The sequence below is a fragment of the Psammomys obesus genome, unplaced genomic scaffold, assembly GCF_907164565.1.
Source record: "Psammomys obesus unplaced genomic scaffold, mPsaObe1.curated_primary_1811, whole genome shotgun sequence".
Classification (NCBI taxonomy): domain Eukaryota; kingdom Metazoa; phylum Chordata; class Mammalia; order Rodentia; family Muridae; genus Psammomys; species Psammomys obesus.
The window spans coordinates 23,258,261-23,283,900 of NW_026585797.1; the positions used below are offsets into that span (position 1 = coordinate 23,258,261).

Sequence of the window (25,640 nt, forward strand, 5' to 3'; positions counted from 1 at the left end):
TACATGCTTTGTGCCCGTGGAGGCCAAAAGAGGGTGTGGATGCGCTGGGACTAGAGTTACAGACAGTTGGTGCTGATAGTCAAACCCAGGTCCTCTGGAATTGCAGCCAGAGTTCTCAGCTGCTGAACTGTTCTCCAGCCAATAAAAGCTTTTGTACAAAGAAAGCTATGATAGTGTCTTTGAAAGAAAAGGAGTGAAATATATCAGAGGCCACAAAATAAGATGTGAATGACCAGACAGCTTTGTTCCAGGCTGTGGATTATGTGAGAGTGGTGTCATCACACAGGATTAACCTGTTATCTGTAACTAAAAGTGCTGGTTTTAGAAGAATGGCACATACCTGGTCATTGGTCTGGATTTATTTATTTAATTAATTATTTTTTACTGTACATGTGGCTGAACCCAGAGCCCTGTGCATGCTAGGCAAGTGCTCCGCTATATCCCCAGCTAAATCCCCAGTTACACAGGAAATTTTAAATAAAAGACTCCTTGGGGAGTGTTTACTGCCAGATAGGAGACATTAGTTTTTAAAACACAGCCTTGGGCATGTCACAGGAGAAGAAAGGGAACAAGCACAGCCCATGTAACCGCTCTGGCAAAGGAGTTATTACAGAGGACACAAAAAGTAGAAAAAAAAAAAAAAAGACTTTTTACCATTTTTGTGGTTTCACAGTGACTTTTGTCAGGGGTTATGCATGAGGTTATGCATAGAGCCCTTTTGCATGTAGCGTGTTGCGCTAGGAGTTAACAGTGAAAGGAATGGTAGGACACGGCCACTAGCTCCCGAGGTTTTGGTAGCACTGGTTTCTGTAAGCCATACTCTGGAGAGAAACTGCCATTCGTAAATTGATTTATTTTGTTCACATGCTTTCGGGTTTTGGTTTTGGTTTTTCTGATTGAACAAGTAAGATTAATACCTTCACCGGTAGCTCACACTAAAGTTAGATTTATATTTTTCTTTTTACTTTTGTACAAATACAGATCCTAAAACATATTTTTTTTTTTTTTTAGTATTATATTTACAGTGCTGATGCTTCCACAAACCTGTGGGTTCTCTTATGAACCAGGAGAGGTTTTTGTAGACACCTTTATAAGGTTCTCTTCTATTAACCCGGTAGGAGAGAGAAATGGCAGTGGGTGCTTCACTTCTTCCACTGTGTTGGTACTATAGATAATACTTTGTGAGCCAAATTATTTCACAGAGCTGAGAAAAATCATTTACCCAGGGAACAGTTTAGCTGCCTGTGTATTTTCACAAACCAATCTAGTGTAGCACTGTCCTGGAAAATCCCTACAGACTATGCTTCAAAACCATTTTCAACATGGATAAGCAAGGTATTGAAATCTCCACTTGAGAACTCGATGCACTAGGTCAGGAGGGCTTTCCCATTTCCTCCTTGTCCCCCCAATAGTTTCATGTGTTGTCACTCCTGGTAAGAAGCGAGCTGTCAAGGCAAATAAAAATTTACCCAGAGAAGCGAACAAAACTGACTTTCTTTTCTGGTAGTTCTCTGGTGATAAAAGTTAAGCTCCCAGACCACGTTAGACCAGTCTCCTTAAAAAAATAAATAAATAAACTTCAGTAAATATTCATTATTTTTATGGTCACGCAAATCTAGTAGCCGTAAGTGCATTTGTTGATTTTCTATGGATCCTTCCTAAAGCGCTGTTTTCTGTCTTTGTACAGAGGGGCTATAACGAAATCCGTGAGGTCAAACAGTTCCACTTCACTGGCTGGCCTGACCATGGAGTCCCGTACCACGCCACAGGACTCCTCTCTTTTATCAGGAGAGTCAAGCTGTCCAACCCTCCCAGTGCTGGACCCATTGTCGTTCACTGCAGGTGAGTGACGCCCTTTGTTTTAAATAAGCATCCAGACAGGACTTGTTAGCACGAAAGCTAAATGTTACTCATGAGGCTCATCTTTGCCTGTACTACAGATGATGTAGAACTGAGATAAAAGCTGGTTTTGTGTAGGATATAAGCTAAGAATTTACAGAGTCCACACATTCACCCTGGCGTGCTGTTACCCGCAAGTACGAGTGAGGAAAGTGCCTTTTAGTGGCAACTTATCTGTCTGCCGGTTTTACCAGTTTTGAAAATCGCATACTGTATAGAGTGGTAAGTTAAAACAGATATTTTTTATTTTATTTTTATTCTTTTTTTCCCCAATCTATTTAATTCCCACTGGAATCCCAGCTTTTAAAGCTATGTTTGAGACATGTGCTGTTACTAAATGACTTCAGTTGCAAGAACTGGGACTATAAAACAGGTATATAACTTTTTTTTTCTCAAAACACTATCCATCAGAGGACCTTAAAAACTGCACTGCTGAGAATCTACAAGTATATGCTGAAAACATGAATATTAAATCCAGATTTCTTCTGATTAAAAACTTATTTAAAAAAAAAAGAAAGAAAAAGAAAAAGCAATCCAAAACACTAAAAACAAACGCCAGGCTCATTTTGAAAGAGGGCCAGAAAAAAACAAGCACAGATTCTAAAAAGCTGTTCTGAAGGCTGCAGACCATTCTCAGATAGTTCTCCTCTGAAACTATTTCACAAGCTGAACTTCAGCATCTTTCTTTTCCTTTCTGTAAAATGCAACCATCAGAATTTCAATGACCTTAAAAAAAGAATGAAACAAAGGTAAAAGAGGCATTCCAAAATGATCAGACACTGGACATATACTGAATGGGAAAAAATGTCATTTCAATCCTGCAGAAATCTGATACAGTCTCTTCAATTACTTACCTGTCAGAGACACAGCAAACAGTGATTGAGAAGAAGGGATAGGGAAGGAAATAGTGATACCAAAGGTATCTTTGGCTAGCATTCTAAAAGATTAGCAAGTGTAAGAGAGGTGACCATACTTGGCTAGCAAAGAAATAATGCCATCAACCCAGCTAACCATTTAGAAAATGAGACAGAATACATTTTTAATTCTGGGGGTTTGTGTTCTTGTGAATTGCTTGCTTCAAAAATGCTGTGGAATTTTCCAGTTTCCAAGAAACAGAAGTACCGTTTTCCTACTCATACTGTCATCCATCTCTGCATGTATGGAAAAGAAGAAACTGGCTAGACAGTGAATTCCTCACTTCTCTCCCTCTGACCTTTACTGCCTCTCAGTTGTTCTGTCTGCCTTATTGTCTGTAAAACTAGAGACTTTCCAAAGGGTCAAATAATATGATTCTGCTTTTTAAATGAAACATAAGAGTGGCCATCAGGCTAGAGAGTTGGCTCAGTAGTTAAGAGCACTTGCTGTTCTTGCAGAGGACTCCAGTTCAAGTCTTGGGACACACTTGGCAGCTCATATCTGTCTATAACTCCAGTCTCAGGAGTCCAGCCCTTGTCTGATGTCCTTAGGCACCAGGCACACACATGGTAAATATACATACATACAGGCAAAACATTCATGCACTTGAAAGTACTAAAGTAAGTGTGTCGAATAAAATTTTTAGAGGAGTGGCTATCATTGTAACCTGAGAGAGATCTCACTCTGTATTTCACTGTGCGCTTGTCATTTCCCTTCAGATACTGACTAAATATCCTTTCTCTTCTGAGAGGAGCAAGGGGGGATCTTCCTCTTCGACAGCATCACTCTCTTCACCAACCATATTTGGCATTTCCTGTGAGCTATGGCTCCCCCCGTGTTTCATCTGAAGGCTTTGGCATCATAAGCCTTGGTGTTTCCATGAGCCTTGCCAAGACAGTGAGCCTCCTCTTGCTGTTCAACCACTGAAGATAGGAGTGTGAAGGAAATTCAGTGTGGAGCTAAATTTTCTAGCTTGGTCCCATCACTGTTGCAATCCCATGAGTGTGACATTATAAAATAGTATGAAATTATAACATTTTAAATTAAGGTACAACATTTAGGTTTGCATTAAATGAAGGCCATGTGATAGAGGTTTGAAACCTGAACAACAGGTTGGAAATCACTTGCAACTCTTCTGTCCAGCCTAACCACAGGCCAAACCAGACATGGCACGTGAAGTTATCCGTGCATTATTAGGTTGTTTTTGGTATATAAAATTACGTGTTTGTGTTTTGTTAAGCTGTTTTGACTTCATATAGCTCAAGGCATAGCAGAGAGTCAGGCTTACAAAGAGAAACGTGCTTCTCATACTCCTTCCAATCTTTCAGTGCTGGTGCCGGCCGCACGGGCTGCTACATCGTGATCGACATCATGCTGGACATGGCTGAGAGAGAGGGCGTGGTAGACATCTACAACTGCGTCAAAGCCTTGCGATCCCGCCGCATCAACATGGTCCAGACCGAGGTACAGTGGCTTGCCCTTAGTCAGCCTTGTTCTCTGCTTTTGTTTCCGCCATTTACCCAGTGAGACGTACTTTTGATATATAATCAAGATTAACTCATTACATAATGATGATATAACTTAATTGACTCATTAAATCATACAAGGAAACTTCAGTATTAACTTAAGCATATTCTCTATCTCCTCTAACCTAAGTTTTGTTAACCTGTACGAATTTGTCTCTTCTTCCTTTCGATAGGAGCAGTACATTTTTATTCATGATGCCATTTTAGAAGCCTGCTTGTGTGGAGAAACTGCCATCCCTGTGTGTGAATTTAAAGCTGCATATTTTGATATGATTAGAATAGACTCTCAGACTAACTCCTCTCATCTCAAAGATGAATTTCAGGTACTGACTGTTTCTAAGGTTTCTATTACAGCCTTGCCAATTTGTCTTGGGCACTAATAACTTTTAGAAAAGGTCTTTCAAGTGAAATGTGTGATCTTTGACCCTTCTGCAGCTATAATATAACATTTGTGTCTTTCATTATGTACATTATGTATTCATTTTTTTAGTAATGCACTGGTATCTATTATATCCTGAAGGGCAAATGAGTTTATACTTTGAAAAGAATATGAGAAAAAGATACTATAGCAGTCAAATCTTGTTATAATTTGTATGTTTATAACTTCCCCTCTCCCCACAAAAAAAGACCTTCATTGGCATGCTCGGTGTGAAATCAGAGTATTAATAATAATAGCTGACATTTGTACCAAACATGGTTTTAGCTCCAGTGTGGTCAGTGCCCTTAAACAACCCTTAATATGGAAGAAAATGAGTTCACACGTAGCTCCGGGAAAATGCTACTTAGATTCTTGGTGTAGTGTTACAGCATGCCAAAATGTAATTGCAAATGGTAGCTTCCCTTTTGAAGGTCATAATTACCGCCGTGGATCACCTGTTTGTTTTCTCTGGCTGGACAGTGTATTTTGTGTGTACTGTGCTGTTTAGCTGTTCCTTCCTTTTGAGAAGAGACATGCGAATAAAATGTGTCTTGGACAATGTCACTGCACAAGCTTCATTAGCTTAACTAAAGAATCTATCAGCCAGTCAGAGAGGTAGCTGCCACTGCCTCGCACAAATCCTTCACCTTCCACTTGGCTTCCCAAATACTTGATGGATTTGTGTTATGCTATTAAATGGGTCACTGTCTTCTAACCTGGGTTCCCTTTCCCTTTTAGACTCTGAATTCGGTCACTCCTCGTCTACAAGCTGAAGACTGCAGCATAGCATGCCTGCCAAGGAACCATGACAAGAATCGTTTCATGGACATGCTCCCACCTGACAGATGTCTGCCTTTTTTAATTACAATTGATGGGGAAAGCAGTAACTACATCAATGCTGCTCTTATGGATGTAAGAGACTGACTCTTTGTTAGTATAAAAGTACCCTTAAGATCTATATAACTCAGTTGAGCGCTGGCTATTGTTTTTCCCCATGGAATTATAAAATGGACTAGAATGGAAAATTGAAAACTTGATGAAATATAAATTGTTTTGAAAATCTTAGGTTGCATCTCCAGAGATTCTTAGCAACTATAATTTTTGTAGCTTTATTGTAGATTTGATGTTTGATTGTTGTATTATATGTATACAAAAATATCACAAGTTATATATTGAATCATAATTATTTTAAGATTTAATTTAATTTCATCTAAATTAACTTAAGGAAGATTGATAAATTTTTTTAATAATAGGAATTTTACATTTTAAAAATAACAGAATGCCATATCCTACCCAAATAGTGGATTTTTAATTTGGAAATATTTATCTGTGATGCTCAGCATTCTAGTAATTTAAAGGTAACTCATTTTATTCAATATTAGCTGAGACTATTTAGAAATAACTAGGGAAGCCATGAGCAAAGTCATATTAACAAATCCATCATCAGGAAAGAACTATTTTGACCCTTGCTCATCACCTGCAGGTGCTCCCGCGTGTGCTATGAGTGTCAGTTTCCCATAAAGAGAACAACAGGGAAGGGACTTTGAAGTGTGCCCTCAGCCATCTTGCTTTGGTTATCTTGGAAAGAATGAGAAAGCTGTCAAGATTCAGAATCCTTTAAGGCAATTTATTGCCTTTATTTCTAATTCCTTTTCACCTATGAAACTCTAGCAGAGAAAATATAGGAGTCTTTTCCGGTCCTGATTATTTTGAGGTGTTTTTTGTTTTTGTTTTGTTTTGTTTTGTTTTAAGTTGCTACCTTTATTTATTTAAAAGGCAGGGTATCATGTAACCCAAGCCAACTTCTCTAACATTCTGTGTAGTTGAGGATGGCCGTGAGTTCCTGATCTTCCAGCCTCCGTCTCTGCAGTGTTTAAGATATCAGGCTTGGGCCACCATAACTACCTGTTTGGTTTTCTAAAATTAATTTCAGTAAATGTGTAGCCTCATACGCACATGGAACTATGTAAGTGTGTGGAAAGCCCTACAGTCTCCTGCAAAGGCTACACTTACAGTTTCTCTGCTCTCCTTTGTGCTGCAGAGCACAGTTACCAGAAAGCAGGCCCTCACTAAAATTAACCCCATTCTTGATGTGTCTAGAGTCTCACCAGCATAGCTTTAAACCATTACATGAAAACATGTATTTGTATTTTAGTATAGCTCATGACTGACAGATTGCCCAGGCCAGATAAACATTGCTTTTGCAACCAGAGAAAAGTTAATGATACCAACACAACCTAGTAACTGTAAGACCTTGAGGTACCTGTGTGTGTGTGTATGTGTGTTTAATTGGAGAAGAGATGGCTCTAATAACGTTATCTATGTAGAAATGAAGTACATATGGACAGAGCAGGGATATTTTGCTGATTTTTGTTTCAGCCTGTCAGAGACCTTTGGGAAATTGAAACCACCCAAAAGGTACCTTATGGAGGGCCTTCATCTCAGAAAGTTTTTCCATCTCTTCCTCTCCGTTTGTCCTGTATTAACATTTCTCAGTGAAATAAAATTGGGACCCAAATACTTCAGCAACATCAGATGCTATGCCATTTACTTGTTACTGGTTCCAATATATCTCGGTGTTCCTGTGGGTTAGGCAGCACTCAGACTCCATGTCTGTGGGAAGTTACCATCACTACTTGCACCCCTGCAGTGGAGTACGTTGGGATCTGTACAACCGATTCCACATTTTATTTCTTTATCTATTCTTTGAGAACTTCATAAAGGTGTAGAGTGAACATATGCTCATGTCTACCTCCCTTTTCCTCTTCCGGACCACGCATTTTACGTTCTTATATTTCCCAACTATCCTGTTTGTCAACAGAGCTACAGGCAACCAGCGGCTTTCATCGTTACACAATACCCACTTCCAAACACTGTGAAAGACTTCTGGAGATTAGTGTATGACTACGGCTGTACCTCCATTGTGATGCTAAATGAAGTGGACTTGTCCCAGGTTGGTGGGCACTGGTTGATTTTGTGCTTTCGGATACAATTATAGGACTTATAATATAGCCCTCCCCCTAAAACAAAAAGCAAAAAAACAAAACAAAACAAAAAAACCCACTCATTTCTTTCCTTTTCTGACTTATCTAGGGCTGCCCTCAGTACTGGCCAGAAGAAGGGATGCTGCGATATGGCCCTATCCAAGTGGAATGCATGTCTTGTTCAATGGACTGTGACGTGATCAATCGGATTTTTAGGATATGCAACCTAACAAGAGTGAGTCTTTGTTGGTCATGTTAACTTGAGCTGATGCAGAACAAGTAGATTGTGGTCCTGATGGGACATCATTATATCCAGACAACAAGGAGAGAAGAATTAATAAGCACCACACAATCTTGTATTCCAGACAGGGAATTTAAAATGCTGAAAGCCAGCTTTTCCAGTCAGTGGCAACAGTAGCATGTTCCATCTGGAAATGTAGATTTCAGTGGCCATCGCTCAATCTGCTCTGATAGTCTGGGACTGGCCCCAGAGTACTTGTGGACTTACAAAAAAGATGGTGGCACACCTCGTTAGTATTGCTATCCAGCCCAGAAAAAAAGCATCCCAGTGAAAAGTAAGATTAGTCATGATGGCAACAGAGGAGGACAGGATACGCCAGGCCAGCTCTCACAGGAGACTTCCGTGTCACTCTTTCAGGACCTGTGTGCAATGGGAAACCCAAGCCTGGGGGAGAAGTCAGCTACTTCTGATTCTTCTCCCTCCCCTCATCTACTTCTTCTCCCTTCCAGTCTCAAAGCACTGCAGCATCTGGTTCTGCCCAGCTCTAAAGGAAAACTCGGCACTGCTGCTGCTGTGCCTTTTGCCAGCAGCTGAGTGACAGTTGTGTCCCACAGGAGTTTTTCTTTCCCTGACAAGACATGTGTTTTGTACAATAGCATCTCTGAAGGTCTTAAAAACCAACTGAGAGAAAAATGACTAAAGCCATTGAGGTTATGTAAGCAGAGATGGTAAGCAGAATTAAAAGAAACAGTAAACTTTATGAAAAGGTGCTTTTAATAGAAGGAGTTGCCCTGCTCTTAAAGACATCAGGTCTGTTTATGTCTATGAATTATCTATGAATTACTTATTTCAGTGGAGAGAAGATGAAATCAGTCATGTCGTAGTCTTCATGATTATCTTAGACTTTAATTCAAATGGAATCTCATCATGTTTGCACGTCTGTTCCAGTCTAGCTCTAGTGGTATTTGAACCAAGCAACTGTAGATGCTCAACTATAGAAGCAAAAGTTATCTGTGGGTGGAGCTCTTTCTGTGGAAAGTGTTCTAGAACAAGATTTGAAATCTGTTCTGTTTCCCCCCTAGAGTATATATTATTTTGATTATCCTCCTGCATATATTATGTTCTGGTGCTTATTTATACATGATATTTTCATTCTCGGTCTCATTATTTAGTATCACTCACTTCATTGTGAGTTTAATACACACATAAGGTTATTAGAGTAGATTGGGGTCCAGGAGGTACATAAGCCCTTCCATGTGAAACTGGAAATCTGATACCCTTGATAGGGCTCACTAAATGTACTGCCTAGTCTTCTCCATATTCTCCCTCAGGGTTCTAGGCAAAAGGATAGAGTTCCTTATCTTTAAGGAATGTTTGCCTTGTCAGAGAAGGATAGCACCACATAAGAAATTGTGCAAGTATCTGTTTACTGACACAGGTGTCAGAGGAGAAGCACAGAATATAAATTCTTTAACTGGATGATCAGACATAGCTGAGTGACCAGAGAAAAATCCTGTAAGATAGGGGTATTTAAGCAAAAAGTTGAAGAATTTGTAGGTGTTATTTGAGAGTGAGATTTCCCAGGACACTTAGGTTCTGTGCCATCACAGGAAAGTCACCAGGCAAACCTAGGTCAAATTAGCTATTCTCCTTGACAGTGAAAAGGACACTATAGTAAGAAGTTCTCAAAACAAATGAGGACAGCCTCTTCAAAGTCCTCAAGGCGAGAAGAAAAGTGGTGAATGAGCTAGATGAAGAGCATTGTCTCCAGCCTCAATGCTGTGTTAGAGGAAAAAGAGGCTTGGAGGCATCGGTGAACCAGGTCATGAAAGGGGTGTGCGGTTATGGCAGGCTGAGAACATTAGGAAGCCGTTAGGTCCAAGAACGACAAGGTCATTCTTGAATTTCAGCAAAACCGTCATGCTTGTAGTAACAGTAGATGGAAGGGAGGCAGAGGCTTGTTAAAGGAAACTACCAGGAAATAGTTATTATAACTTGTATAGGTTGTAGCAATAAAGGGAAGATGAATCTTAAAGTCTTGAGGAAGCTGAACAGTAGGACTCAAGTGGTGCAAGGTTTGTGGATGAGGAAAGGCGCTATCTTAATTCTTTTCCTTGATTCTTGACAAAATGTCTAACCGGAAGCAGAATAGGTGAGCTGTGTTTATTTTGCCTGTAGTTTGAGGGATATGGTCCCTCCTGGCATGGAAGTCATGGCAACAAGAGGGTAATTCAGCTGGTCCCTTGGAAGCCACAGCCTAGAAGCAGAGAGAGAGAGGAGGGCCTGTGCTCAGCTCACTTCCTCCTTTCCATGCCACCAGGACCGCAGCCTTTCGGATGTTGCTGCTCACCCTAGGGTGGACCTTCCCACTTCACTTATCCCAGTGTAAATAATTCTTCCCAAGCATGCTCAGATAGATGTCTCACAGGCAGCCCTAGATACTATCATGCGGACCATCAATATAAACCCTCACAGGCAGATAAAAAGGACAAGTTGTACGCTCTTGCTCTTGAACCTTGGGATGCTTTCATAAAAGTCCCTGAATTATGAACTTATAGTAAGAAGTTCTCAAAACAAATGAGGACAGCCTCTTCAAAGTCCTCAAGGCAAGAAGAAAGGCGGTGAATAATCCACTAGAAGGGGTCCAGTGTGAATTCCCTTTGTATCGTGAAGGTTGCACGTCTTCTACTGTTTATTAAAGGCTCTCATTGTGCTTCCCCCAAAATGCTATTTTTCTCCACAGCCACAGGAAGGCTATCTGATGGTGCAGCAGTTCCAGTACCTAGGGTGGGCTTCTCATCGAGAAGTGCCTGGCTCCAAGCGCTCGTTTTTGAAACTGATACTACAGGTGGAAAAGTGGCAGGAGGAATGTGAGGAAGGGGAAGGCCGGACGATCATCCACTGCTTGTGAGTAGGGCAGGGCAGCATGGCTTAGTGGCACATGAAACCTCAGAGTTCACTTCCTCACCAGCCTTTGCTTTGCTTGTGTTTAGAAGATGCTTCTCAACTCCTGGTAGACCTACCATAGATCTTATTTCAAACTAGAACTCTAGTCTCATGAATGAATAATTTGCTACTAATTTTAGGGATTTTTTGTTTCGTTTCCTAACTATTAAATATTATACACTGTTGAGGCTGAAGAGATGGCTCAGCAGTTGAGAACACTGGCTCCTTTTCCAGGGGACCTGGGTTTGATTCCCTGTACCCACCTGGTGGCCCATAGACCTCTCTTACTCTAGTTTCAGGACACCTGGTGTGCTCATCTGCCCATCATGGGTACCAAAAGCATGAGGTACACAGACATACATATGTGCAGGCAAAGCAAACACGCAATGAAATAAAATCAAAATTATGCAGTTGCTATATGCTTTAACCCTTCCATGCACCTGTCTGAACAACCTATTTGCTTCATACAGTTGCAAGTGTATTATCATCTCAGCATTTCTATGTTGCACCAACTTATGGCTACTACATAATAACTTTATCCTCTAGTTTCTTCCTCTCTGCCCTTCATACTTGCATGCTCAAGGATAAAGGAGAATCCAAAGACATGGAAAAAGCTTTAAATATGAGCTTCCTTTCCCAGACAAAGGTGATGGTGTGGCACACAATTCCCCCAAAGGCGCTAACCTTACAGTGTCTTTGCTTTCAGGAATGGCGGCGGGCGCAGCGGCATGTTCTGTGCGATAGGCATTGTGGTTGAGATGGTGAAGCGTCAAAACGTGGTGGATGTTTTTCATGCAGTAAAGACCCTGAGGAACAGCAAGCCAAACATGGTGGAAGCCCCGGTGAGCCACAGAATCTTAGGAGGGTCTCAGTGACTACTAAGTCATGTACCTACCTACTGTTTTGGAGTCACACACACCCAGGAATCAGTCAGACATGCAAATGACTGTTTCTGGGACTTTGTGCCTAATAGATAGAAGGTAGTGAGTCTGCCTCTACCCAAATAAAGGCACTGCTTATCACATGAACTGCTAGATGAAGAAAATGCTCTCATTTAATTTGAGGAATGTGTAGGGTTTGGTCTTGTATTCAGTAAATTTGTGCTGTAGCAAACTTGTAAATAGTTCTACAACAATAAATCCCACTAAAGTGTAGTCTCTTTTTTGCTTGCTAAAGCATATTGAGCTAACTAGCAGAGAATTGTTCATAGGTCACCTCCGAATCTCAGACCCCTACTTTCTTTTTATTCATTTACTTTGCTTTATTTGGCTTATTTTGGTGCATGTGTGCATGCATGTCTGAGTGTTGCTCCATGCAGAACTCAGGACAGAGCATGCTAGGCTAGGTATTCTACTACTGACCTATACCCACAGACCTGACATGCAGTGTTTTGAAGGAGCAACTGAAGTTTATTGCATTCATTATCTATAATCCTTCACTGTCTAATTTGAATATGAATTGTCAGTTTGTCCTTGCTAGCAGTTTTCAGCTTTTATCAGCCTTAAAGTATAGTCCACACAATGTGACATGAGTTCTTCTGAGCTCACAAAGTTTCTAAAGGGACTGATGGATATATGTGAGTGAAGTTTCACTTGTATGGAGCTGTTTACCAAGTAAGAAAGACAGTTATTGCCTCTGTAACATAGCTTACTGGGGGCTACATGTTGGTAGATCACTCGAAGAGAACAGCTGTGGCACTCACAGAAAAGTAATCCAGAAAAGCTTGTTGCTTGCCTTACTTTATCAAGATGATCAGATAAGAGAGGGAGAGAGAGAGCACGCAAAATCAGTAAGCTCTTGGTGTGTTTTCACCACTTCCTGCTCTGGGTTGTTCACACCCGAGGTGCATTGCTTCCTGAGCAAACATCTAAAGACTTCGGTTTATGCTGGTTCACTTTGGTAAGCGGTAGCTTACTTCTGTCTTTCTCAAGTCCTTGTAGGGGACTCCACCTAGGACAAAATGATGTTCCCCCTCTGGGATGCTGGCATGGGATAAAGAATGTGGATTTTGAAAGTTTTTAGCATACAAAATAGACAGGAGGTAGCCATGGCTCTGGTTTCAAGACGTGTAACCTGCGAAATACACTCTTCCCAAAACATTTCAAGTCACATGGGAATTACGCCTGCATTCACAAGTGACTTTGTCCCTAAATTCATCTTTGATATATCACCTCTTCTTTCACTTATAAGTCTGTAGTTGAACATTTGTTCTAGAACCTTCCAGTGAGTTACCATTTTTTGTTGTATTCATGTCCTACAAATCTTGACAGAATTGACAGAAAGCTCTGCTTCGTGAACATTAATTATTAGTAAAGTTTGCTGCGGGCTTCGGCTGAGTTTGGTAGGGAAATTTGGAGTTAAACAGAATTGAGAGGCACTCCCTGGTTGCAAACGCTTTTTGTTGTTTGTGTTTGGGGTGCACTACCCCAGTGGAAGCTACTGTAGAGGATATTTACTTTGCTAGTTAGGGTGAGAGCAATCCCCTCCTCTAGGAAACTTGTGGATATTCTCTTTAGAAATAATACACATATTAAATTCTTCTCCAGTTAAGCCTGAATTTTTCTCACTTGGACTAGGTTGGGAACTTTGCAGGGAACTCACAGTATGAGTTATGATTTATAAAATAGTCTCTGGGCTTTTTTTTAAACTTCTTGATAATGGGTTAAGTACGTAGATAAACTCAAAGGAAGTGTAGCTTTAACTCAAATGTCTCATTATCAAGCAAATTGTCTTAGGGAGACATGGCAGAAATTTACTTTTAGGTATAAATAAGCTTGAAGTTTTGTTTTAAAAAATTCTTAAATATTCTTTTAAAAATTATTTAAATGATATTCCAATAGAATATCAACTACGGGAAAGTGAAAAAAAAATGCAAAAGGCAGTTTACAGTGGATGGTTTTCTCTCCCTCTGCTTTTCTCTTTCTTTTATCTAAAGAGATCATTTGGAGGAATGATGCAGGCACTGACACAGGCAGCAGCAATATGAAACAGGAAACTATCAAAGTGAAATAACAAATAATCCATATTGTGGATTTTTGTGTAATATAAAGACTCAAAATTGTGTGATGTAAAAAACATAAAATCATCCTATAAACTCTGTAATTTTATTTATTCTGAGGTGGTTACTATTTCAATCATGCACTGAAAAGGACTGACATAAACAAAGGTGATTTTTTTTACAGTTGTTTCTAATGACAACTCTCTTTTTTTGTTTGTTTGTTTGTTTGTTTGCTTGATTGGTTGTTTCTTTTTTTTAATTTTTTATTAATTACACTTTATTCATTTTGTATCCTCCCATAAGCCCCTCCTTCCTCCCCTCCCAGTTCCACCCTCCCTCCCCTTTCTGCATGCATGCCACTCCCCAAGTCCACTGATAGGGGAGGTTCTCCTCTCCTTTCTGATCTTAGTCTATCAGTTCTCATCAAACGTGGCTGCATTGTCCTCTACTGTGGCCTGGTAAGGCTGCTCCCCAGTCAGGGGGAGGTGGGTTGATTGTTTCTTGAGACAGTGTTTCTACATACAACCCTGGCTGTCCTGGAACTTTCTCTGTAGACTTGGCAGGCCTCACACTCAGAAACTTGCCTGCCTCTGCCTCCAGAGTGCTGGGATTAAAGGTGTGCGCCACCACACTCCACTTCTTTACGTTGTTGTAAAGTGGAAAACATTCTGTGATGATGATTATAACTATTTTAATCACATAAAAATTATGGGCATTATATTAAGTGTAGAAAATGCAGGGCAAAGACAAAACATCTTTTTATTGTTGCTCTTTTTTTCTTAAGAAGAGATCATTAAACTCTAGTATAAAATATGTATGGCCAGATGTTCCTGTTATATACAGAATAAGTAATTTGCAACTCTTAAATAATCTAAATTGGGTGTCGAGAATTCACACGGATGCTATTATTCATTGTTAGCCTCTTGCTGACTCCTTTCATCCCTTCTGTTCTAACATGTTTCAGGAGCAGTACCGTTTCTGCTATGACGTGGCTTTGGAGTACCTGGAGTCCTCGTAGTTAGGTGAGGCTGTTTGCAGAGCATCCAAGCGGAAATCCATTCATCTGTTGAGCCAGCAGCTGTTGAACCTGTTCCACCTGCACAGAGAGCTTTTAATGTGGGGGGGTGGGAGGCTTTTACATTGGAGAGGCAAACGTATTTTTCTTATAAAGTTGTGTATCTTAATAAAAAGGACTTGACCGGTTTCTATTACTGTATGAGAGCATCCACATTTTGTGCCACCCAAATTATCTTTGCTAAGAAGCAGATCCCAGTGAGAACCGATGAGCGATGAGCGTCTGGATGGTGACCACGCAGCCTTTTCTCTCCTGCTTTGAGTAGAGCAGCTACCACACATTGCATGCACTTTCTAAGTGGCAGTTCCCTCCCTTTCAAAAAAAAAAAAAAAAAAAAAAAAAAGCTGCAGAACCTTAGAATTGGGAAGAAAACAAAAGCTGTGCAAATTCATAGTAAATCTCATTTTTATATGTTCCAAGTGTAGCAGAGCTCTATATAAATGTATAAATATAAATATATATATATATATAAAAACTGGCTTATTTTCTTTTAATGTGCAATGATGGCTGGATCATTTAAAGTTCTTTTTAGAAAATAACATAAGCCAAAGACTCAAGTGTAAATATGTCTATACGGAAGAAGCACATTATATTTATTGGTTACTTACATTACTTTTTTGATGACTAAAATACTACCACCACACAATCATTTTTGTTTCAGAAGAAAGCTTTTTCTTTAGCTAAAATCAATGGTAAATGATTTTTGTAGATTATTTTTTGTATGTTTAGTGTAAGTAGAGGATAAACTTTTTATTCATAAACCAGGAAGCAATGTTCTTTGTAGTGGTTCCCTTGTGTACATGCTTGTGAATTAAATTTATGTAAAACATCTCAGCAATTGTCTTTGAATAGAGGACCAAATTAAAATGTTTTGCTGAAAATGTAGTTTTTTTTTTCTTCCCCCCAGCTTCATTAGGTAAATGATAGCTCGATGATGGCATAGGAGAAATCCACAGAGCAAAAGACATTGCGGGTAGCTTGCCCAATGTTGAATATCACCTTTAAGCATTGTTTAAACTTTAAAGGAGTTGTTCTTAGACTGTGGCCTGTCACTGTTCGGGAACAGAGAATGGCAACACTGCTGCTTTCAGGGTCAAGTTTCAGCAAACTGAAAACTGTCAGGGTAACCCGGTGTTCTCTTTGATGTTTCGGAGCTTTCACCGTAGAGGGTGTGAACAGCTCAATGCCCAATTCCCATTGCCTGACTTTATGAGATTCCCCAGTGAATCTTTCCAAGTGTGGTCTCATTCACATGCTCCGCGTAGCAGTAACCCCACATCTTTGGCTTGCAGTCTCTCATCGACTGAAGCATCCCAGAGTCCTCTTTCTATATTGCCAGTCTATGACATGGTGCTTATGAAGATTTAATTAAAGTAAGAGTGAAATAAAGTTTTTATAATTAGATGTATTGATTGTACATCATTTTCTCTTGTAAGTTTTCATGTCTTTATTCCCAAGTAAATAGTCTGTCTATGACTTAGTATGAGTATGCCACAAAAAATCCACTAAAAGCGTGATTCACAACCTAAACTGCATGTCATGTAGTCTAGATCAATGAAGGGGAAAATAGCCAAGTATCTATTATTGTTATGATTTTCTTTTACTCTTTATATATTGTCATAATTTGGGTTAGTTTCTGCCACATACCTAAGAAAACCACTTTTAAAGGAGCAAGAATGTATTTTGCCATCACCATGAAGATCTCCACCCACAGCCCCTCATCCCCTTTGCTCTAGGCCGGCAGTGGAGACTGACGAGGAGCTCAGAGTGGTGAAGCAGCTCACCTCGGGATGGCTCAGAAGCTGACACAGCTCTCTCCCATAGCAGTGCTGTTTTCCTTCCGAGGTGGAGAGTGGAAAGGCAAGAAAGAACAGGTGAAGGAGAGAGAGGATTCCACATCAGGGTAGCTAAGAAGAAAGCTGCTGGCTTGTTGGTGAAAGTTCCACCTAGCCCACACACCACCAGCTATGCTCTGGCCCCCAGCACAAGTTTTGGTATAAACAAACTTTATCAGAAATACCTGACCAAAAACCATTTACAAACTCATACAGGACTTCTATCCCTGGCAAGGAGGGACACACTACCACTGCAGGGAATTCTTACTTGCTTCACAAGGATTCATTTCTTCTATAACAGCTTCACCAAACTTCATAGGAAGACAGCTACTCACAAGGGGCAGTGGGCCATGAAGCCTCCAAACTCCAAGCCAAGAGCACATGAAGTCCTTTCTTTAAAGCAAGAGATAAACAATGCTTGCTTTGTTTGGGTACTACAGTAGCCAGCTTGTCAGAAGACATTAGGAAAGGCCTAATTGTTTTTCTGAATATTTATGTTTAAAGACTCAGGCTTTGTAGCATTAAAAGCCCCCCTTAATAGACCTATACATGGTCATGTCTTGCCCAGGCCGTGTCCTTCTGGAAAGGAGTTTTGTCAGAGCTCTGGAATATAAGTATGTTATATTTTGAATTATAAATGTCTCTCAAGTGTGTATGTGTGTTATAAACTTGGCCTCCTACTGATGGCTTTGAGGAAATGAATATATCATGAAGGCTCTAACTCAGTAATAGATTCATAATTTGATGATGTCATTGAGAGATGGTAGAAATTAAGAGTTGGGGATCTCGGAAGATAATTTAGCCATAAAATACCTGTCATGCAAGCCCGAAGACCTGTTTGGATCCCTGAAGCTCATTGGTCAACCGTTCTATCTAAATTGCTGAGTTCTAGATTCTCTGAAAAACTGTCTCAAAGTCTAAGGTGGTAAGTAAGCAATTGAGGAAGAGTCATGGACTGGCTATACAGAGGGAGGGAGAGGAAAGGAGGGAGGAGAGAGAGAGAACCAAGAATACCTCAGAGGACATGCATGACTGAAAGCATGCCTCAGAAAGGATGTATATCATCCCCGGCCTCTTGCTGTCACTATGTGTCTGCTTCCTGGCAGCCATGAGGTAAGCAGCTTTGCTCCATGACACATTCCCTGCCATGATGCCACCATGCCTTAGTGGAACCTTAGGAAGTAAACTAAATCTTTTCTTCATTAAGTTGCTTTCATCAGCCATTTTGTCAAACAGCATGCTTCTCCTAGAAACTCCTTTCTGTATCCCTGTAGCAGTTTCTCCTGAAATATTGATCATGATGTTGTCCCTCTCAACCTTTTTTCCTGTGTGTCATTATTAGGGAGATGTTGGAAATCTATGATCCACAGACAGAGAAGCAATTGGGAATACATGACTTTTAACCAAGTACTTTGAAAATGTATTAGGGTTCTAGTCTGAACTACCTATGCAGCCCTTTTCTAGCATTTAGTCCCTGGACAAAGGAAAGGACTTCAGATAAAACACAGTACACCCAAGTGATCGCTGATGTTGAAAGGTCAACAAGGAGATCGCTTGCCTGGACATGGAGAGGTTAAGTTTGCCTCTCACCAATGCTGCTCACTGAACATTCATCTTGTTGAGACCCTTTCAGGTTCCATACACAGTTTTTGAAATTTGGACAATATTTTCCTTATCAACTATGTTCTGCTCCCAGGAGATAGAAGGAAGATTCCCAGCATCTACAGCACTCACTCGACACCACGGATATAATGCAGGAAAATGCACCTGGAATTGAACTGAAAATAGGCCGTGGTCTTGTTACTTAGGCTGGCAACTTTGAGTGCTTAAGTTACCCATTTGTATTTAATTCAATGAGCTTTGGCAGACATTCTTTCTTAACAAAATATTCAGTAGTGTGTTACATACTCAGTCAATGTAGCTAGCAGTATTTACCCATAAACTGTTACTCGGGACCTGACAGAAACCTCACAGCCTTCCCAGATGTGTGGCAGTGTTTTACTAAACATTGATTTCATACAGAGACTGTGGATGATTTACTTAATGCTATATTAAGTCATGAGAAAAAAATCAGCTTATCATTATTGTCTCTTGCTTAATCGCTACTTACATATTATTTCATAAGGTCTCCCAGTAGCGTAAGGAGGCTGGAGGAATGACTGACAACTGCATCATTTTCCAGCACTAGCCTAGTCAAACAGTCTGCTGGGCTTTAGAATATTATCTCTGGAATCAAAAGGAAGAGCTTGCTCTTGGGATCTACTGTAAGCTATGACTCACTTCTAGAATATAAATTGTCCAAAGATCAATAGAAATGTGATAGATATCTAACATTTCAACACCTCCATCTTCTTCCAGTGTGATTTGAAATGCTAACCTTGAAGAGAGCAATCACCAGGGGGATCCTGTTGTATCAAATCCTAAAAGAAAGTAATGGGTGGATTTCTAAACCGCTGAAATAAACATAAGGTCTCTAGGGAGTATCTCAAAGCTCTTTCTTTCATGTTAAAGTCTGTCCCTGGAAGAAAGCAGGGACATATTTTATGACAGCTAGTATCTTCCAGGATGCTCCTGTCAGTTACACGAAATAACATACACTTCCCCAATATAAAATGGTACTGCTGGCATACCAAATTAACTGTTTAGGTTTTGTTAATCTTGACTCTGCCCTGAGCATAAAAAATTTGGACCAGGAAGCTTTAAAAAAAAAATACTACCTAGAGATATGTCTTTAGTGTAGCGTGAGAATAAGAAATTCAAATTGTTTTCCTAAATAGAAATTAGACTATATGGGCAGGGAAAGGCCATGTATTGAGCTTCACTTGGGAGGTCATGGAGACACACAGTCCAGTGGGGAAAGTAGAGAAAGCATGAAGGCCATGCTCCTTCTCTGATGAAAAGAGGGATATTCTCATGCATATGGGCCAGCAGGTACTGTCTGGGGCCATATTTTATTTTGTTTTTTTTTGTTTGTTTGTTTTTAAATGAATGCTCAGGTCATATTGCAGCAGATGCCTTCAAGTGGAATCTAGCTGCTCTGAGCTTCCCGTTTCTGCTGTTAGAAGCACAGATGCCTGAGTGAGGGTGATTGACAATGGCCGCTTGACATGGAAGACAGAGGAAATAGTCTCAGAAAGACAGCAAGTGCCTCTTGGACTCAGAAATATGTCCACAGCCAAAGAATACAGCAGGTGTCACCCCAGCGTGACATGCATGGAACCACAGATCCATTTTGATTCATTCATATCTCATTGTTCAAGATGATGCAAAAGAAAATAAATTGAAATTTCAGTTACTGAGATTTGTTAATGTCGACAAGCAATTTGGGTTTTAAGAACACAATAAAAAGCCTCCTGTGCCAACTGCACAACAAAACAATCTCTGCAACCTGCATCTATGTGTGCAAGCTTCTGGCTCTTGCTTAGTGACCCCCATTGTAGAATAACGTTTCACTGTTTTGTCATTTATACATTTGGGAAGAAATGGGAGTTTAGTTGTCCCAGAGAAGCTATAGCTGGATTTTTATACTATGTTCTCCATTTGCCTTATTTTTAAAAAATACCTTTGTCTGTTTGAAACTGGGAGAAGACAGCAGGAGCAGGAAGAAGATGTCAGTGAGGGAATATAGTCAATGTACATAATGCACGTGTATGATGACATCTTTTTGGTACCTGTTCTGTATTCCATATACCCTTACAAATTAAAGCCTGGGGGTAAAGTTCTTTCCACTCAAGCAGGAAGACATGAGATGGATTTTAAGACTTCGTGTGATAGCCACGGATGATGGTGGAGGCAATGGGATCTCTGGGTCTTGCTGGCCAGCTGGCCTAGCACTATCAGTGAGCTTCAAGTTCAATAGAAAGACCCAGTCTCGAAGTATAAGATGGAACGCTGTTGGAGAAGATACTCAGCATTGTCCTTTGGCCTCCATCAAGCCCATACATGCACACTAATAATTAATTAATTAATGGAATAAAATTACCTCTGTACAAAAAAAAAAAAAATTAGGCATGCATTCTTTTAGAAACTGTTCATTGTTTTGTTTTGTTTTGTTTTTTTTCTCTTAGTTGAGTGTGCAAAGTTTCTTCAGTTGTAAAATTGCTCTTATTGAATTTGGATCCATCCATTCCCACAACAAAAGAGAAAGCTAGCTAGTAAAATTTTTTCCATTAAGCCTCATTTAGTTAGAAAATCATAATTATACTGATAATAAACATAAAGCCATCCATGTAAGCTAAGAATATGAGAACCCTGTAGCAGTCAGATAAATTTGGGACATGTAAGACAAGATAGTTTCACAAGATGACAATAAGCATATTTGAGATTTTGACTATTAAGCTTGAATAAGTTTTTGTCTTTTTCCAGCTAACAAGAAAATTGTTTTTCTATACTTAATTTAATTCTGAAAGACAAGCCATATATAGACAAGCCTCAATTCTTTTTTGTTTGTTGTTTATTTGAGACAGGATTTGCCTACATAGCCTTGGCTGTCCTGGACTTGTTTTGTAGACCAGGCTGGCTTTGAACTTACAGAGATCCATCTGCCTCTGCTTCCCTGAGTGCTGGAATTACAGACATCACACCCAGTTCAAGCCTCAGTTCTTAAAGATAGGAAAGGCTGGAGTAGGGGTAGGTATGAGTTGGGCATGGTGGCTCACACCTACAATCCCAGCACTCAGGTAGCTTTGGAAGGAAAATTATTGTAAATTTAAGGCCAGCCTGAACGACATGGTGAATTCTAGGCCAATGTGTGCCAGAAAGAAAGATCCTATTTTAAGATAAGGAAAAGAAAGAGAAAAAGGTAAGTGTGTTTCTGCTCACTGGTGCCTGGGTGAAACCAGGAAAGCGTATTCCATGAGGCAGCTCACATTTCTCCTAGTCAGCTTCTCAAAATGATGACAAGAAAACCATCCTTCTGGAAATAATTCTGCAAACTTGGAGAGAGCATGTGTCTCTCAGCTATGGGATGGCCTGAGCTGCTTGAGTCACAAGTGCAAACACAGGGTCTGTGCATCAGCCGCATCCCAGATTGTGACTGGGAGCACTGACTTCTATGACAGGTGCACACAGTGTGAGCTCTTGCCTGTCCACGATGGGAGGCTGCCCTCTACTTTCATAAATCTAATCGCCCGAAGCGCAGTCAGCAGACTGAGATTGATTTCTTTTCACCCTCATGTCTTATCTTTGGCATCATAAAGTATTTGTTAATTACTTATTTTCCAATGTCAAGTTCTTTATGGCCTGGGATCAAATGTGGTTTGAGGCAGGGCAAGGGGATGGGGGGAGGCCGCTCTATTTTTACATAAGAAATCGTGATTCATTTTCTCAGTGTAATGATGGACTGTTAGAGGGATACTGAAGGATACCAAATTTAATGGCCTTATTAGTAAGGTTGAGAAATAAACTTAGAGAAGTAATGTGTGTGTGTGTGTGTGTGTGTGTGTGTCTGAAGAGTTATGTGATACATTGATGAAGCATCATGCTATGATCTCTATCTCTTTTGTTGCCCCTAGTCCAATCTTGACTAAAGGTGTTTCTTCAAACGTAGAAGAAATGATGAAATAGGGATTTTTCCAAATATCAGAAAGGAAAGATGGCTAATGGAAAGAATGCAATTATGGCTATATTACAACACTATTAAGTCTTTATCACTCATAATTGATGATTTGAAATAAAACATCACTGAGATTAAAGAAGATTGTAGTTTAACATTTAAAGCAAAGATATTGGTGGTATTAGACAGTCGTAAGTCAAACACAAAAACTGGGTACCTAGAGAAATCACTGAGAGAATTATATGCACAAAAGCACTAAAATAATCAAGATAGACTCCCACAAAAATGATAAGGAAAAAAGACACATGCAAACAAGAAGAAGCAAGAAGAAAAATGACCGATTTAGGTGCTAACATATCAAGAATTACTTCAGACCAACTAATATTCCAGTTTTTAAATTTTTTTCATATTAATTATAGTTTATTCACTTTGTATCCCAGCTGTAGGCCCCTCCCCATCCTCTCCCAATCTCACCCTCCCTCCTTCTCCTTCTCCAATTTATAAATTTTTAAGAATTTACAAATTGGGCTGGAGAGATGGCTCAGCTGTTAAAGGTGAGGCTCACAACCATAAATATAAGAATTTACAAATGCCAATGAAAAATTTAAAAATTTCATGACCCAGCTTATATATCAGAAGTACACATCATCATTAATAAATTGAGTGGATTGAAATTAGGAAAGACTCAAAAAAATCTATACTATGCAAACATTCAGCTTAAATAGTTACAGTTTAAACAGCTGCGGCAATATCTGATCAGCAGATTTCTGAGCAAATAGAATTACCACAGTCATAGAATATTACGTTATAACAAGGAGATCAATTCATGAGGAAGCCAGAACAAGTCTTAACTGTGCACACATCAAGCTATGGATCTTCAAAGTGCATGAAGTCAATCCTGACAGAATTGAAATGAGCAGACAATCTATGGCTGTGGTTGGAAACTGTGTGCTTCCTTCTTCAACTCTCAGAACTATGATACAGAAAACCAACTAAGATGCAGAAACCTGGGCAACACATCTGATCAAAAGTCTCTAATGAAGAATCAACAAAACATACTTTACTCAAGATTCAATTGTACAGTCACCAAGGTTAAATACTAGCTGTAAAATAAAGCACAACAAATTTAACAGTATTTGAAATAAATGTCTGGAGCATTTCATTTGACTAGAAAATTAAGTCTCAAGCTAAAATTCAGTAAAAGGAAGGTAATGTAAAAGTCTCCAAATATATGCAAGTTAAGCAACACTCTACTGTGTAATTCACTAAACAATCAGAAATTTTTAAATAAAATTTAAAAGAAAGAAAGAAAGAGTACAATATATGTTCACATGATACCTCTGTGACAAAGCAGAGCTGATGGGTGACTCTAGATGGGTACGTTTGAAGTGAAGTCAAGTCAAATTATTGAAGTTATGTTATGAAATATAAAAAGCTAGGTGGTAGTAGCACCTGACTTTAATCCCAGGACTAAAGAAGCAGAGGCAGGTGAATCTCTGTGAGTTTTCTGTAGCCAGCCTGGTCTACAGAGCCAGTTCTGGGATGACTAGGGTTACACAAAGAAAGCCTGTCTTGAACAACAAAAAAGTGGACACATAACAACAACAAAAGAAGATGAAAAGCAAAGCAAAAATAGCAAATTGGAGGAAATAATAAGTAAAAAAATAAAAAGAAATAAAAAGAGGGGGAAAAGGAAACATCAGTGTTTATCAAATATCAGTGGATAAAACGTTTGCTGCTAAACAAGAGGACCTGAGTTTGGATCTCTAGGAGCCACATAAAAAAGCCGCCATGCTAGGGAGGCAGGGATAAGTGTTTTCCTGGGGTGTGCTAGCCAGCCAGTCAAGTCAAATTGGTGAGCTCTGGGTCCAGTGTAAGAATTTTTTTCTGAAAATATGTAGTATGATGCCTAGGCAAATGGCCCCGTGGATAAAGGCACAAGATGCCAACCTTGATGACCTGAGTTTGATCAGTAGAGTGGAAAGAGAGAGCCAATTCCCAAAAGTTGTCCTCTAACATCCCTGTTATCTCTCTCTCTCTCTCTCTCTCTCTCTCTCTCTCTCTCTCTCTCACACACACACACACACACACACATCTATATATCAGATGATAATGATGAAGATAGGTAAAGGCATCCTGTCTCATATTGCTTCTCCTGGTCCTAGAATTTCTAGCATTTTAACAAAGAAGAGAGAAAGAGAGAGAGAGAACTAAGAAAGGTTGCATAGAAAATCTCCAAGAATACACCAAATTAATTAATCAATGAGTTGATTTCAAAAAAATTAAAATAAGTAAAAATATTAGTAAAATGAGTTCTTGGTGTATGAGATTGCCATCAAAATATTAATTCTACTCCAGTTAGCATTTCCAAACGGGAAAGTTCTATGCCATTTATAATTGCTCTAAAGAAAATTAAATACATGCATATATATAGGACACATATGCTAAAATTACAAAACACAGTTAAAAGCAGAATGCATGTAAATAAGAGAAAAGATATGTTTCATGAGTTGGGAGAATTTACATAGTCAAACTCTCAGTTCTTTCCAAGTTCATCTAATGTAATTTAATGCAATTCCTATAAAAATCACAAGTCGAAACTCATTGGCATGGTCAAACTTACCCTAAAATGTGCAGAAACCCACAGGATTAGAATAGCTAAAGCAGCCTTGACCAGAAGTCAAATCGTCTGAGAAATGCATTCAGTGTTAAGGATTATTGTATAAATATAGCAGTCAGGAGACTGTGAGATATGTTTTAGAAAAATAAACTAGAACTGTTTCCTGGTTCAGAGCTACTCAGGAGTCTTAGGCTTGGCCCCAGGTATTAATCCCTAAATAGTAAATGATAAACTGGAGCTTGCTTTAGTTTTGGGAAATAAGAAAATGCCTACAAACCATGCATCTGCAAAAAACATGAGTATTTAGGGTATATAAAGAACTCTCTAAATTCAACAGTTGAAAAAAATGCAAGTTGGGTATAAGCCAAAGACAGTAAAAGAAACTTTACTGAAGAATATACAGAAGAAAATACCAGGAGACGCTCAAAATTTTTTACTCATTTAGGAAAAATGTAATTGACATAAATAGGCAACATAAAACTACTGACAACATTACACACCAAATCCTGAGAGAAATACAGGAAACCTTCATGCTGTGGTCTGAACAGGAAACGTCCTCCTCGCACTCATTCACGTTTTAAATTATCTGCCCACAGCTTGTGTTACTGTTCTTTTTTTTTTTTTTTTTT

General features: G+C 39.5%; 1 protein-coding gene across 5 annotated transcripts in view; it reads left to right on the forward strand.

Annotated features, from left to right (window-relative positions):
• The window catches only part of Ptprk (protein tyrosine phosphatase receptor type K), a 519,217-nt gene extending 504,074 nt beyond the window's left edge, over window positions 1-15,143 (forward strand). For all 5 annotated transcript variants that reach the window (XM_055599324.1, XM_055599319.1, XM_055599321.1 and 2 more), the window contains 9 exons: window positions 1,688-1,842; window positions 4,143-4,278; window positions 4,514-4,663; window positions 5,497-5,670; window positions 7,580-7,711; window positions 7,852-7,977; window positions 10,727-10,890; window positions 11,636-11,771; window positions 14,892-15,143. In XM_055599324.1, the coding sequence (XP_055455299.1) occupies window positions 1,688-1,842; window positions 4,143-4,278; window positions 4,514-4,663; window positions 5,497-5,670; window positions 7,580-7,711; window positions 7,852-7,977; window positions 10,727-10,890; window positions 11,636-11,771; window positions 14,892-14,945 (1,227 nt within the window). In that variant the 3' untranslated portion in view covers window positions 14,946-15,143. The remainder of the gene's footprint in view (window positions 1-1,687; window positions 1,843-4,142; window positions 4,279-4,513; window positions 4,664-5,496; window positions 5,671-7,579; window positions 7,712-7,851; window positions 7,978-10,726; window positions 10,891-11,635; window positions 11,772-14,891) is intronic.
• The last annotated feature ends 10,497 nt before the right edge of the window (window positions 15,144-25,640 follow it).